General features: G+C 53.3%; 1 protein-coding gene across 2 annotated transcripts in view; it reads left to right on the forward strand.

Annotated features, from left to right (window-relative positions):
- The first annotated feature begins 11,736 nt into the window (after nt 1-11,736).
- CPNE5 (copine 5) overlaps nt 11,737-15,041 on the forward strand; it is an 89,307-nt gene continuing 86,002 nt past the window's right edge. The window contains exon 1 of one of the 2 annotated variants that reach the window (XM_032862351.1): nt 11,737-12,472. In XM_032862351.1, coding sequence (XP_032718242.1) covers nt 12,378-12,472 — 95 coding nt within the window. In that variant the 5' untranslated portion in view covers nt 11,737-12,377. The remainder of the gene's footprint in view (nt 12,473-15,041) is intronic. The other variant, XM_032862352.1, reaches the window with a different exon arrangement.

The raw sequence follows: 15,041 nt of genomic DNA on the forward strand, positions 1-15,041 counted from the left end.
TCCCAGAGGTGATGTTTACCCAACAAGACATTGGGGGTAGGGAAGATTTTCCTAAGAGCATGGAGCTGTCAGCACCATAACCTGACCTTCAGCCTTGTCAACCAGTGGTGGCCTTGGAAGAGTGAAGAAATTCAAAGCACAGGATGAGCTTTAACTGCTTCTGACTTTGGCGGCTGATATTAAGCTTTTAGAAAATGCCCTTCTGCCTTTTAATTTTTTTTTTCTTAAGATCTTATTTATTTATTTTAGAGTGAGAGAGAGACAGAGAGCATGATGACCAGGGGAGGGGCAGAGGGAGAAGGAGCAGCAGACTGCCCACGGATCAGGGAGCCTGACAAGGAAGGGGCTCAATCCCTGGACTCTGGGATCATGACCTGAGCTGAAGCCAGACATTTAACCAACTGAGCCACCCAGGTGCCCCCGCCCTTCTGCCATTTATTCCCACCTTTGTACACGGGACATGAGACCGTGCTGCATGGCACTGAGATCCTGTGTGGACACCAGGGTGGGTACGGTGGTGTAGGTCACAGACATCACAGAAAGTGCAGGGGAGAGGTCATCAGCAATTATGACATTGAAGGATAAGGGCTCTGGAACCAGACTGGGGTTCAGATCCCACTTGACAGCAGTGTGAAGGACAAATTTCCTAAGTTCTCTGTACCTTAGTTTCCTCAACTATAAAATGAGGATTATGGTCTTGACCTCACAGGGTTATTGTAAAGATTTAAATGAGCTAGAACAGGTCTCTAGAACAAGTACCAGCATTTAGAAAACAGCCCGTGGTACTACCGTGGCCCCTGAAGCCACCATACACCTCTCCTGCCTCTTTATCCCAACGTTTTCAGCAAACTGACCTTGTATAGCTTCTCCCTCCCACCAGGCTAGCCTCTGAGAGCAAAGCCCTTGTCTTGTTCCCCACCGGAAGCCCCTTCAGCACCTTATGCAATTCTTTAAGTTATTGCTGAATGAATCATTTAAAACTGTTCTCTATCAGGAAAAGATTAAGATCCATTTGCTGAAATAGCCTTACCCCATCTCTAAAGCCAGGCTTTAGCTGGTATGGCAGCAAAGCCTTTCCACTAAGCCCTCTGGAAGTCCTCAGCTTGATTTATTTTTGGATTTGTGTCTCCAGAATTTGTCAAAATAGCTTTCCCCACATAAGGGAAATGATTCCTACCCCCAGATCCTCGAGCCAATCTGAGCCATCCCTGTGGCCCCTTCTGGCACCACATTCTTGCAACGTGTGGAGGAGGAAACATTGAAAAGCACATCTGTTTGAGTGGCAGAGTCTACTTCTTTGGCTTCGTGGCCTCAGAGCCTCATTTCCTGTAGAGTAGGTTACTACTCTAGGTCAATACCAGAATAGGGATTTTCCAGGCACATTCTTTTACCAATAAGAGAGAAACAAAATGCAGGAGAAGAAAACTTGTTATGGTCTCACTCTAAGGTTGGCTTGGTCTGGTTTTAGAAATTGGATCCTCTCTTGTTCTTCCAAATGGGTAAGATTCATGATCCTGACTACATCCCAAACCACAGATGCACAGTTTGAGGCAAAGTTTGTGGACAGACGCATGTGAGTTTTTGTGTAACCTCTGGTGGAGCACTTTACCTCTGGAACTTGGTTTCCTTATTTGTCAAGTGAAGATTAGAACCAGGCCCCGCTGGCCCTCAATTTCCAAATCTAGGTCATTCTGAGAAGAGTCCTTCAGTTGCCAAATTTCCGCTTATCGTGCTGTTCTTGAAGTCTGCCACTAGGGGCCACTGTGAATACAGTTTAGCCTTGCAGCTGCTTCAGGAGGAGAGGCCTACCATTGGGTCTCAGGACGTTATTAACCGGGGCCTGCCAATCCTGGATGGGGAAAACCAGCAACTAACTATTCAGACTGCAAGGGGCCCGAACTGAGATGTCAGCCTGGCAGTAAGTGTGTCCTTTGGTACATGCCGACCAACCCTCGTTCCTGTCTAGATGGCAGGATAGGCCGAGGCCTTGCGACTGCGGAGCCTGGTTCTGTAGCATGCCTCAGTATAAAGAGGCACTTTCCGTTTAGCTGCTTAATATTCTGCTTTACAACTGTATTCATTCCTTCAGGAATTAATCTTAGAGCCCCGATTTGACACCCAGCAATAGAAAATATTTTTACAGAATCAGAAAGTCAACAGAAGGAAGCTTACCATGAAAAGTTCTTGTTGCCCTTGTTCCGTGCTCCATGGAAGCTTCTTGTTTGTATTTTTCTCTTAATCCCCCACCTCAGTCTCTAAGGTCAGCCTTCGTATGCCCATTTACAGATGAGTAACCCAGAGACCGAAAGTAAGTAGCACAAAGCCTTGTACGGACTGAATGAATGAATACAATATCTGGTCCGGAGTGAATGAATGAATATAATATCTGGTCCGGGGTTGCATGGCTAGTAAAAGGCCAGGGCTAGGACTTGAGCTTGGGAACTCCTGATCCCAAGTGCAGCCCTCTTATTTCCACTTTTAGCATATGGGGGAGGACAATGACATATACAAAAAGAATGATCTGGTAGTGGGGCAGGGCTTAGAACCTCAATCTCTTGCCTTGCAGGTGGCCTGTCCAATCTGACCGTTGCATCCTAGGGTGTCCCCAGGCGGAGGTGGCTGGGGGAAGCTCTAGGCTTAGCATCTCAGAGCTCCCTCCCAGCAGCCTGAACCAGGCTTATGGAGGCACAGCAGGAGGGAAGCAGGGAGAGAATGACCCTAACCAGTGTGTTTATTGGATCATAACTGTATTAGCCTCACAACTCAGCAAATCTCCCAGAAATCACTTTCCTCTCCATGAGGATCCAGCCGCAGCTCCATTAAAAGCTGCTGGCCCACGTGTACCTGTGAGGAAGCTCTTGTAGAGCAGAAGCAGCGGGGGAGGAGGGAGAAGCAATATTTCTACTTCCTCATCACACTGACAGGGAAAATGGCTATTTCACATTCACTGTAGAGGAAAAACCCCCGAAGGAAAGGGAATCTGAGGTTCACGATTGTCTTGTCGGCAACATTCGACTCAGAGAAAATGTTCTCTTTGCGCCTCCCTTTTTGAAAGCACTTGTGATGCTGTTTAAGATAAAACAAGAGTCGGGAAGGAACTTGTGTTTGGGGAACATACCAGGTGCCAGATGCTTTCCACATATTATTCCATTGAAGCTCTCCAAAGGCCTTTGAAAAAGGCATCATAATGCCCCATTCACAGAAGCATCCATTCCATGGGTGAAGGCCTCACTCAGTGGGCTGGGCCTCTGCAGGGCTGAGCTTCAAGCTGGGGGTCTGCTCTCTCCCTCCGCCCTACCCTAACCTCCCGTAGGTTCGGTTTCTACATTTGCTCCCTCCTCCTTCCCCTCAAAAAAACATGGAAACTAGTTTTCAAACCAGGTCACTGCACACCCATGGTAGCTTCCTTCACCCAGCCTCTATCTGTAGACTGAGGACTAGCCCCCTACTCTGGTCTCAAAACTTCAATGATTTGATGATGGTATTTTTCTTCCCTGGTCGCTCTCAGCACATCCTCATCTAATTATTGGAGGGAATGGTAGTATGGGTATTATTTCCGCGCAGAAAAGTAATGGGGGTGGGTCAAGGTCACAGCGTGAATGGAGAAGCGGGCAGTCTGCCTCCAGCCCCTCAGACATGCATGCACGCAGCCTCCGAGGCCGAGGCCATCAGCAGCAGCTCTGGGAGCCTGACACCTGAGCCTCACCCTGGCTCCTGATAGAATTATCAGAGAACTGGGGAACACATACTTCCCGTAATCAGGGCAACTTTTCTTAGCCAGGGCTGGAGGGAAGCAAGATGTGAAGTGTGTCTGATGAGCTCCTCTTCCAGGGCAGGGCCCAGAGTTAATAAAACCCAGGCAAATCACAGCAGACAGCTGGAGATGCAAGCAGGCGAGCTCCAGGGGCAGGGCTGCAGGGACGTGAGCTGCCACACAAAGCCAGTCTCGTGGCATTTCGTGTACGTTTCAGTTTTCTTCAGCGGCCAGGCAGGCAAACACAGGCAGCTTGGCATGAAAATTAATTTAGGCCTTAAAAAAAAGTGTTTGATTCTCAGTGGCTCTTTAGGCCGCCCCACTCCAGGTGCAGCCAGGGGAGACACTAAGGAGCAGTGGTGACAGAATCTGAGGGATGGGGCAGAGAGTGCTGTCAGCTTGAGGTAGGGAGGGGCAGAGAGTGCCGTGGCCGAGGCAGGCCCTCACAGCAACCGGGACAGGGGACAACGGTGGGGGAGGGAGGTTTCTGGGAATAGAATCCATCGAGGCCACCCAGGTACAAATCCAGCTGTTCTGTTCCTCATCCGGGCATGAACATGCCACTCCAGAACGTGACAGGTGTGTTGGTTAGAGGTTGGGACTTCAGGGAGGGACACAGTTTGCTTTTAAGTTCATGAAGAAATGTGAGGACTCACCCTCCATTTCCCAAGATGCTCAAACAAGAGGAAATGGGCTTAGGTCAAGTGGAGAGGGGGTCCAGGAGGCTGGGGAGCAGACTGGCTGACTGGCAGTAATGTATTCTAATGCAATTAAGTCCAGTGAAAAGAAAGAGGGAGGCTGAGGCCCGGGAAAAGCCAGGCTGTGGAGGACCAAGACCCAAGGCTTGCAAGGCACACCCCTTGCTAGTGGGGAGAGGAGAAAAAAAAATCCACCTAAGAAAAGAGTTTTGGAAGTTCCGTGGAAGGAGAAACTCTGTCAGGTTTGGAGAATCCACTTTAACGTCTCAAAAGTGCTAGGACCTGGGGCGCCTGGGTGGCTCAGTGGGTTAAAGCCTCTGCCTTCAGCTCAGGTCATGATCCCAGGGTTCTGGGATCTAGCCCCGCAGCATCGGGATCTCTGCTCGGCAGGGAGCCTGCTTCCTCCTCTCTCTCTCTGCCTGCTTCTCTGCCTACTTGTGATCTCTGTCTGTCAAATAAATAAATAAAATCTTAAAAAAAAAAAAAAGTGCTAGGACCTGAAAGATGGGGAGGATTTGGGCATGGCAGAGAGGAAGTGGCAGGAGGAAAGGCTAAGGGTAGCCTAGTGCGGCTGGTTCTGGTTGGGCATAAAAGCCCAATGGTGGGTATGGGGAGGAATCCCCTTGGTTTTTATTCTGGAAGGCCCAGAGATGGCACATCTGTGTTTACCGATCAACAGAAAGTCAAGGGGGCCCACCTCTTCCTGAAGGAGGCAAGGTGAGAGAAGATTCTCGAGACTGATTCTTTTTTTTTTTTTTTAAGATTTTATTTATTTATTTGACAGAGATCGCAAGTAGGCAGAGAGGCAGGCACGGGGAGAGAGAGGAAGGGAAGCAGGCTCCCCGCTGAGCAGAGAGCCCGATGTGGGGCTCAATCCCAGGACCCTGGGACCATGACCTGAGCCAAAGGCAGAGGCTTTAACCCACTGAGCCACCCAGGCGCCCCCCGAGACTGATTCTAATCAGAGCTCCTGTTAGTTTTTCTTTGTAGTTACTGCCTTTTGGTAGGACAACCTTGGGCCAATCTCTTCTCTCGAGGACTCAGTTTCCAGACCTATAAAGTCTAAGTCGAGTTATCTTCAAAGGCAGCAGCACGGAGCTTTCTAAGATCATCACTAACAATACTGAGCTAAATACTGGATTTAACTATTGGGGGGAGGGTGACAGACTATGATGTCTATGCTGGACAAAGTGAGAAGTGGGTCAAGGCCCCAAACACAGATCAAGTGTAGACTGGTGAGGGGCTAGGGGCCTGGGCCATGATGGCAGTGGCTGAAGCTCCTGGTCAAGCCCTGAATGAGGCCTGGAAGGATGCCGCATGGCGTTGGGTAAAGACAGGGCTTTGGACCCACACAGTCCTGGGCCTGCATCCTGTTATCACTTACTTGTGTGAACTTGGGCAAGTTAAGGTACTGAACTACTTCAGACCTCAGTTTCCTTATCTGTAAAATGGAGCTGATAATGCCCATTATTCTGCAGGTTTCTAGAACATTAATCCCAAGCTCGTGCTCCAATTCCACCGCACACCCTCTGAGGAGACGGGCTGTCCCTCATCGCTCTATCCCTGGTGATGAACTAGTGTGGGTAGTTGGCACCAGCTGCTTTGCACAGAGGAGTAATTGCCAAGAGAGACAACGGCATCTCGGAGTTAGGATTAAATGCGTGACATGTTTAATTCTCCCGGCTACGCCTATTCTATGGTGGGTTCTCCGTAAAAAACAAATACATAAAAATCCCTTCCCATCTCTGTAGTACCGGCCAAGGGGCCCAGAGATTCTTGGTTTGACAGTTGTCACACAGTTCAATGACCGAAGTCATTTTAGATGCTTGATATGTGTCTGCTGGACAGAAGAAGGCTAGATGAGATGTGTGTGGTGGGGAAGACTGCCCCCCTGTTTGGGACTGGTAGGTGGAGGCCGAGGGTCCTCCTGAATGAGCCGATGTTTCAGAGGGAAGGGGTGGATTTTTTTCATTGAGTCATTTGACACACTGAGCACCTGCGATGTGCCAGGCACTGTCTTAGGGGTGGGAATGCAACACTGAACAAGGCAAGGTCCTTGCCTGCATAAAATTTACATCCTAGTGGGACACAGACAAGGAAAATGGTATAAGGGACAGTAAAGTGGGTCGGGGGAGGAGAGTAATGAGGCGCTGTGTTGGGTGGTGTGGTCAGGAAAGGTTCCATACAGAGGGGGCATTTGGGCAGAGACCCAAGGGACTGGGCTGAGGGAACAGCAGGTTCAAAGGCCCTGAGATAGGAGTTGCAGGGCCAATGAGAAGAAGGTCAGTGTGGCTGAGATGGGGTCGGTGAGGAGAAGAGAACGATGAGAGGAAGTCAAAGAGGTCACAGGGACGGGAGGGGACTGAGCCCATAGGCAGTAAGTCCTCTTACCAAAGAGTGAGAGGGGAACCAGGGAAGGATCTCCAGCAGAGCCAAGCCATAACCTGACTTTGGTCTCAAGTGGATCCCATGCTGCTGGGAACATTCCAGTAGCTAGGCTGTGTGGGGTGGTAGGCTCCCCTGACTTGGAAAAGCCTGAGTGGCTGGAAGGAAGAAGAGAGCAGGAGAAGGGAGAGAGGAAGCTAGTGCTCACTGGGCCACCAAAGATGCCAGGACAGGGAGAGGTAGAGGGGCGGATCCGAAGGCAAGAAAGGCTGCTGGGTGGACAGCAGAAGTGCCCTGGGGCTTCTCTCTGCCCTGATGACAGCTGGACCCAGCTAGCTGGTGCTATGATCTGGGGAGAAGCGGAAGGGAGAGACAGTGTGGGGTTCTGGTTGGGATGGTAGGGCGCCTGGCTGGAAGACTGCCACCCTCAGGGAAGAATGGGGGCTGGAGGTGTAGAGAGCTGTGACTTCTTCCTCTGCCCCAACAGAGTATGGCTTCTCCCCACAACTTCTCAGGCAGGTCCTCGCTGTTCGTGGGTTCCTGACCTTGCTGTTTTTGGTGGCATTTCTTGTCAGGGGAAGAGTTCAGGTGACCTTGAGTCCATCATTCTCCCTCTCTAAGCTTCTTAGTTAAAGAAGGGGTTTAACTCGATGGTCTCCAACCAAGCCCCTTCTAGCATTTCTATTAATGGATGGAATCAGACACTACCATCTCTCCCACCTCCCTTCTGCCATGGTGGTTTCAGGTTTCTGTCATGCCCTCTATCTTTCCTCTTCTCCCCAGGGCTGCCATGTACAGTAATGGGGGGTATTCACTGCACAAGGACACACAGCCAAGGGAGTAAGTGGAGGCTCAAAGCCCGCCCGCACTCTGCTCAATGAGCTATGTGCCCTATTTAGCTCGGGGTTTCATTTACCCAGAGTAAAGAACACATCTTTCTAGTTTGCTCTAAGTTGCAGGATGGACAGCCCTCACTGCCCTGTCCCACGCAGAGCCCTTCTTCTGCTCTTCTGTGTCCCTTTCCTCCTACCATCACGAGTCTGACCCAGGGCAGATCTGAGGGCAGCATTCACACGAAGTGTCTTGAGAAGGGTGGGCAGCAGCTGGCTCCTCTCTGAGGCTCTCTGCCTCCTAAACCCCGTGGTGCTTTTCCTCTTCTTATCAATGCTGCGACTTGCCTCTCAAAATTGCTCTGCCGTCATTAACACCGTGGATTAGGTCAGACAAGAGCATGTTTGCAGTCTTGGATGGCAAAGGCAAAGCGCTGATGCTGATTATTCCAGATCTTCTGGGCATGGCCCATTCCGTGCTCATAGTTCTTAATCAGAGGGACGAGCACTGGTTATGTGGCTGGGGTGGGGGTGGTGGGGTGGTGGGTGGAGCAGGGCCATGGTCAGTTCTAATCTGGCTGCCGGGCCCAGACAACACGTCTGCAGCACTTGCTGGCCTGGCGGCCAGCTTGCCTGAGCATGACAGGTGACCTCAGCAACTTGGCATTAGCTGATGCCTCAAAGAAGAAATGACCCATCCGATGGCATGCCTCTGGCTGCTTTTGAACCATCAGCGATTCATCTGAGCAAGGAGTGTGAGCATTTGGCCTTGGGCCTGATCAGCAAGCTTTGCGTTCTGGGGTTCACTCTGTTGGCCCTGTAGCTGGGTGGGGAGGTCTTCCAGACACCAGCCGTCCTTCAGTGTCCCCTTCAGAAAAGCTCCTGCGCCTGGAGGAGGCCTTGCATCATGGCCCCTCACCCCTGGCCTTGCATTCTACCACCTCCCCCTTCACCCTGTCCTCCAGCCACGCTGCCACAAAACAGCAATCGTCAGCCACTGAGCCAACGACTGACCAAAAAATTGGGGCATAAACACCCCTGATCTGTCACCCCTCTGGTGGACTAAGTTTGAGGCATGTTCTACCTAGTCTGCCAGAGCTCCTCAGTGGGGATGAGCCTTAGGCGCCCAGGGATAACCGGCTTGGTAAACCACCCATATTGCCTGCTTACCTGTAGTCTCACCTCTGTACTCTCCCCCCAGGGTGTTTCCTTCTTTTCCCAAATACACCACTCACACTTCAATCTTTCTCAGGGTTTGCTTCTGGGGGAACCAAACATACATCACCTTCAATGACCTACTCAAGATCACCTTTATTAAAGAGAGAGCGCTTGTTCACAGAGGGAAGGGGTGCAGAGGGAGAGGGAAAGAATCTTAAGCAGGCTCCATGGCCAGGATGGAGTCTGACGCAAGGCTCAGTCTCACGACCCTGAGATCATGACCCAAGCTGAAATCAAGAATCAGAAGCTGGGGTGCCTGGCTGGCTCAGTTATTAAGCATCTACCTTTGGCTCAGATCATGATCTCAGGGTCCTAGGATTGAGCCCCACATCATGCTCCCTGCTCGGCCGGAAGTCTGCTTCTCCCTCTTTTACTCCCCCTGCTTGTGTTTCCTCTCTCTCTGGGTCTCTCTCTGTGTCTTTGTCAAATAAATAAATAAATCTTTAAAAAACAAAAAAAGAGTCAGATGCTTAACTGACTGAGCCCCCTGGGGAATCCCCAGACCACCTCTTTTTGCAGTTTTCCCTGACCGTCCCTTGTTCCCACTCCTGAGGCAGAACTGTTGGCCACTCTTTTCCATTCCCAGGGCCTTTATAACTCCTTCAACAACACCCCTCATGATGCATTGTGGCTTAAATGTCTGCAAGTCCTGGGACCCCTACTAGCCTGCAGACTCTTTAGGGACAAAGTCTTTCTTGCATCTATATTCTTGGAGCCTAGGACACCCCCTGGCACAGAACAGGTACCCGAAACAATGTTTTGCCAAAACCCAGCAGTGGAAATGCAATGACTGAGAGGGAATGGAGAGAAACAGACAAGTAGAGAATCATTTGAGAAAGAGGCCCTGGGGCTGCTCTCCCAGGTGCTGTCACATTGCAAGGTAACATGATAGAACTTCAGTCTCACTACTCACCTAATGGACAACCTTTAGTGGCTCCCTATGGTTGGGAGTAGGTCCCTGATTTCGTAGACGGTTTTTAAGACCATCAGCTGGCCCCATCCCAAGAGGCAGTCAAACTTGGGTTCCAAAGACCAGGGTTCAAATTCTCACTCTACCAGTTCCCAGCTGGAGGTTCATGGGCAAGTTCCTTAGCCTCCCTGGCCACTAGCTTCCTATTTATTAAATGCAGATAGTAATGCCTCACACCTGTAATTATTTTTTGAGAATTTAAAGTCATATATGGTCATTGTGAGATATACTAAAACCACTGAACTGTATACTTTAAAATGGTGAATTGTATGGTATGGGAATAATATCTTAAAAAAAAACAAAATTAAGCATGGAATCTAGGAAGGGTAGGCTCTTTGAAAATTGAATGGTGGTTGTCAAGAAGTTTCCCAAGTGGCCCTGGCAGTGGGCCAGGCACACAGTAGGTCTTCAGTAAGTACGGCTGGAATGAACAGATAACATATTCCACAAGTATGTCTGGAAAATCGTCTAGGAGAGGGTGTGGGTGGTGGGAGGGTGGAGGGCATAGAAATTCCAAGCCCAGAATTGCATCTCTCAGGAAAGGAGGCCGGAATTAATCTCTGGGGAGATAGGGCCACAGGCTCAAACCGAGAGTGGGGCCTTTGGACCCAGGGCTGACCCTCTGCCCCCTTGGTGTCAGTCCAGGGTGGCAGAAGGAGTCCAGTTCAACCCAAGCCGTGGGTAAACACGAAACACTTAACCTAGGCCAAGGAATATGCTTTTATATTCATCTTTAACTCTGGCTGTTTCTCATGTTCTAAGAATTGACTTCAGACAGCGGCTGAAGGCATGGACCAGAGGGCGTGGCTTTTCCGGGTCCAGCCTCAGGCTCTCGGCTGCAGCGGGGCGGGGGGGTGGGGGGGAGTTGGTAAAAGGGGCTCCATCTCAGCAAAGCTTGCAGGGGGACTGAGGAGGGGCTGCGGGGGATTTTCTGGAGAAGAGTTTATGCGTGCAGCCCCTGGGGAGACGCCACGGCGCCGCGACCCCCGGGTCTGGAAGGGCCTTGCTGAGGCAGGGTGGGGCCTGTCCCGCCTTGAGGCCATGAAGGACTTGGTTGGGAGTTGGGGGTACCTGAGAGGTGCCTCTACTGTCCCCTTGCTCCCAGCGGAGGGATCAGATCCCGGCACACAGCAGGCGCCTACTCGGTGCTGGTTGGATAGGAGCCCAGGTTAATCCGGCCACCCTCTCAGTCTGGTGGAGGAAGCTTCTAGACCCCAGGGGCTGGCTCAGCTGTGTGGTCACGACTGGCCGGGGATGGGGAGGGAGCTGACGTGTGGCTTATGTGGCTGGCTCCGGGTGGCCAGGCCCCGCGGGAGCCAGAGGAGTATGGAGGAGCGCCCGTGCACAGACCCTGCCTAGGCCTAACGGCCCTCCCCGGAAAACCGAGGAGGCCCCTCGGGCCATTGGGGTGGTCCCCACACCCCTCCAGAAGAGATGTGATTCTGTTTATAGGCTGACACCTGCCACCCCCACCCCCGGTTGGGCGCACCCTCAGCAAAGAGCACCCCCAAACCTCCTGGGGGGGTGATGTCTCTTTTGCGCACATCGCTCCCACCTAGCCCCGCACGGACCCTTCTCAGACAGACAGCCCCTGGTTCTCAAAACCCCCCTCCCTCTTCCAGTCGGAAACCCCTGAGGTGCTGGGGGTGGGCGCAGAGGGAGCCGCTCACCGCCCGGACCGTCTCTGGGTGTCACCACCCCCCAGGCTCCCAGCATCTGGAGCCGTATCCCCACGCCCGCCACGCGCGCACACACGCACACACAGAGACTCACGCTCACACAGACACACTCACACCCGTGCGCAGACCCCGCCCGCGGCCCCGCCCCGGCCCCTGCGGGCGCCCCCTCCGGCTCTCGTGGACCCCGCACGCAGCCCGCCCCAGCTGGCGGGAGGCGGCGGCTTCGGGCAGATTTGATTTTCCCGCAGCCCGGGCGCCCCGAAGCCCGAGACCGAGCCCGAGCCGAGGAGGTGGCGCTCGCACCGGGTCCCCGGCCCCGCTGCCGCCCGCGCCGAGCTCCAGGGAGAGGCGGCGCAGCCTCGGCGCTCCGGGCTCCGCGCTGCCGGCGTCCGGCCACCCCCGCCGCCCGCGCCGGATCCGGCCCCCCACGCCCCTCTTCCCTCTTCCCTCTTCCTCACGCCTTCGGTCCCCACCCGAAGCTGCACACCCCTCTCCCCATACCCTTCCCCACGACTACGCGCGCGTCCCTCCCGGTGTCCTCTCCCCGCGCCCCTCCGCCTCTCTCCGCTGCGCCCCAGCTCCGTGGGCACCTGGCCCCTCTCTGCCGGCCCCCCAGCCTCCTCGTCGCGTCACCCGCACCCCCTCCTCTATCCGCGGCCCCCGCTCCCTCCGCCCCCCCTTCCCTCTCTCACTTCCCACGCCCCCTCTTCGCGCTCCTCTCTCCTCCCTTTGCCGCCCAGCACAGGCTCCGGAGTTGGGGGAGAGCCCAGGGTTTCAGTCGCTTTGGAGGAGGCGTGAATCGCGCAGGGATTGACTAATTGGGGGTGGGGGGCGCGGTGGGCGATGGAGCAGCCCGAGGACATGGCGTCGCTGAGCGAGTTCGACTCCTTGGCGGGCAGCATCCCGGCCACCAAGGTGGAGATAACCGTGTCCTGCAGGTGAGCCGCCCGCTGACCGGGTCCCCCTGCCCCGCCCCTGGACCTGGAGCCCCGCGGCCCCCGCCGCGCCGACCCTCTACCCTCGCGCGCCCCCTTTCAGAGTGTCCTTGCCTCCAGGACCCCCCCTTGCCTGTCCAGCGGGAGCCCCTGCCCAGCCATGGGTGGTGACGGCGGAATGGGAAGGCAGGCTTGGGGTCGTATCGCAGAAAGTTTGGACTCCAGGCGGCTGCGGAGAGGAGAAATACAGACACAGGAACAAGGGTCCAGATGCCAGAGGAAGGAGAAGGTGGTAGTGAAAGGCTATCCCAGGCTATTTCTGATCAACTCCTCCCCAAATGGAGAAGTGAGTGATTTGCCCCATCCTTCCCAGGCATAACCAGCCTCTGCCTTTTGTGCCCTTCTCTCCTCTCTTCTCCCTGCTCGTTTGCCCCAACACCCTCCTCTCCTCCCCGCCCACCCAGTGTCCTAGACCCCAAGATTTAAAGCTTTTCTTCACCTCCAACAGCAAAACTGACTCGTGGAAAGGGATTGATCAGATTGATTCATTCCTACTGAGCTGTGGATAACTGATAATAACTTCAAGGGGCATCATTAAAAAAAAACAACAACAATAACTTAGGTACAAAATCTTAAGCGAAAGGATTACAGCACTGAGTGTGGAATTTGAGAGTCCAGTAGGGGAGGGGAGGTGTGTTTTTGTGGGCTACCACCCCCAAATCCTCAGTTATGTTACAGACTTTGGGGGTATCTCCCCCTGTTTCTCCTATCTTAGGAGAAGGTTGCCCCAAGCAGTAAGTGGGTACTAGTGGAGAAGGGGTATTTTTCTCTAGTTCAGTCATGGCCTCGGGCTGGCTTATGGTCACTACCTGGCTGGGGCTGTGAGGGGTACTGTGGCCCAGGCATAGCCCCCCTTGATATTCCCCTGGAGATGCCATTCCTCCCTCCTCAGGTGACCAACAGCATTTCCCTAGTCCTGGCTGTATGCTTGTTCCAAATCGCCCACCTCATTTTTGCCCAGGTCCCTCTCTGGTCAGACCCTCCACTCACCCTCACAGCCTCCCAACCCTCTTTTCCAAAGTTGTGGCACTGCTATGTGTGTGTGTGTGGGGGGGGGTGTGGGGGGGGTGTAAACCAAGCCAGAGGTACTGGGCTGATGTCTGAGAAAGGGAGGGACTGAGGGGATTTGAGGGTGAGTGGGAGTGAGGGCTGGTGAAGTAGACCACAGCCCCCCCACCCCCACCCATGCTGGGCCCTTCCTGGGTCTTCTGTGATAGCTCCCACATGTCTCCGCCGTGGTCCTGCACATCCCTATCAGAATTATCGCCTGACACCATTTGCATCTTGCCAATTCGCTGCTGGGAGATTCCTGATGGCCCCTTAGCTCTCATCTCACCTCCTCAGCCATCAACAGTTGCCAGGGCCTGCCTTCCCTCCCCTGTGAAGCACACATCCGATGCTCCCTCCTAGCTTGTCAGGCTCCTATCAGAGCTGTCCTCTGGATCCTTGTCACCGCGGAGCTCTGAGCAGCTGATTCCCCATCCTGATTTCACCCCTCCTTCATCTCCACCAGTTCGTGTCCCCCCCATCCTGAAAACCCTAGCCTCATGCCCCACACTTCCAGCCATCTTTCTCACCCATGAGACACCCAGCCTGAATCACATAGTCTTCTGTGTTCTCTGGGTCCTGAGTCCTCAGCTGGGGGTCAGGGGTATTACTCACAGACCAAGTGCTCAGCCTCTGAAGGCGGTTTAGACTTCATCCCTCCTCCCCCAAAACAACTGTACAAAATAAGCATTTGAGGCAGGGATCCCTACCCTGGCTCTGACCCACAAACCCTCCACTGTAGTGGAGAGGAGACAAGGCGGAGAGTGCATGGCGCAGTGGCTTCGGGGTCCGACACCTTGAAATGGATGCTGCTTCACCCTTTGCAACAAACTTTTAGTCTCCATCGTCCCCATTTGACAAGGGCACACAATGAACCTGCATTCGAGAAATCTTACTTGCTGAGGGAGCTCCCGTGCTTAGAAGAGTGGTTGGCATGTATTCTCAACAAATACTTTTGGAGGAATCAACTTCCAGGAATCGAGGGTCAAGAAGCACACAGCACACTGCTTTGCACTAGCTTGGCATGTGGTAGGTGCTCAGTAAGTGGTTACGATGATTCCTGTAAGGCAGTAGTGCTTGGCTCCTCCTGTTTGCTCTCTGAAAGTGGAGGTGTCCAAAGGACTCAAACTTTTTGCTCAAGAAGTACCTATGGATGCCTGCGAGTGCCTGGGGAAAGTGGTTTGGGATCAAGCCCAGGATCTCTTCCCTCTCAAGAGACGTGACCCATCAGCCTGAGGAGGGCCTGCCTCGGGGGTTCTCCTGAAAGCCACAGGGGTGGGAAGTAGGTTCTGGGAGGAAGAATGTGGAGGCAGGAGTCACCTGGAATAGAGGGGAGACAAGAAAACAGTTTGCGTGGGCTTGAGTTTGTAAATCCATCTCTTTGCCTCAATAAAGCCCAACTACCTGGGTTCTAGAAGAGAGAGAGAATAAGAGAGAGAGAGAAGGAAAAGGGGGAGGGGGTGAA

This window comes from Lontra canadensis, unplaced genomic scaffold (assembly GCF_010015895.1).
Source record: "Lontra canadensis isolate GAN:19392208 unplaced genomic scaffold, GSC_riverotter_1.0 scaffold23, whole genome shotgun sequence".
Taxonomy (NCBI): domain Eukaryota; kingdom Metazoa; phylum Chordata; class Mammalia; order Carnivora; family Mustelidae; genus Lontra; species Lontra canadensis.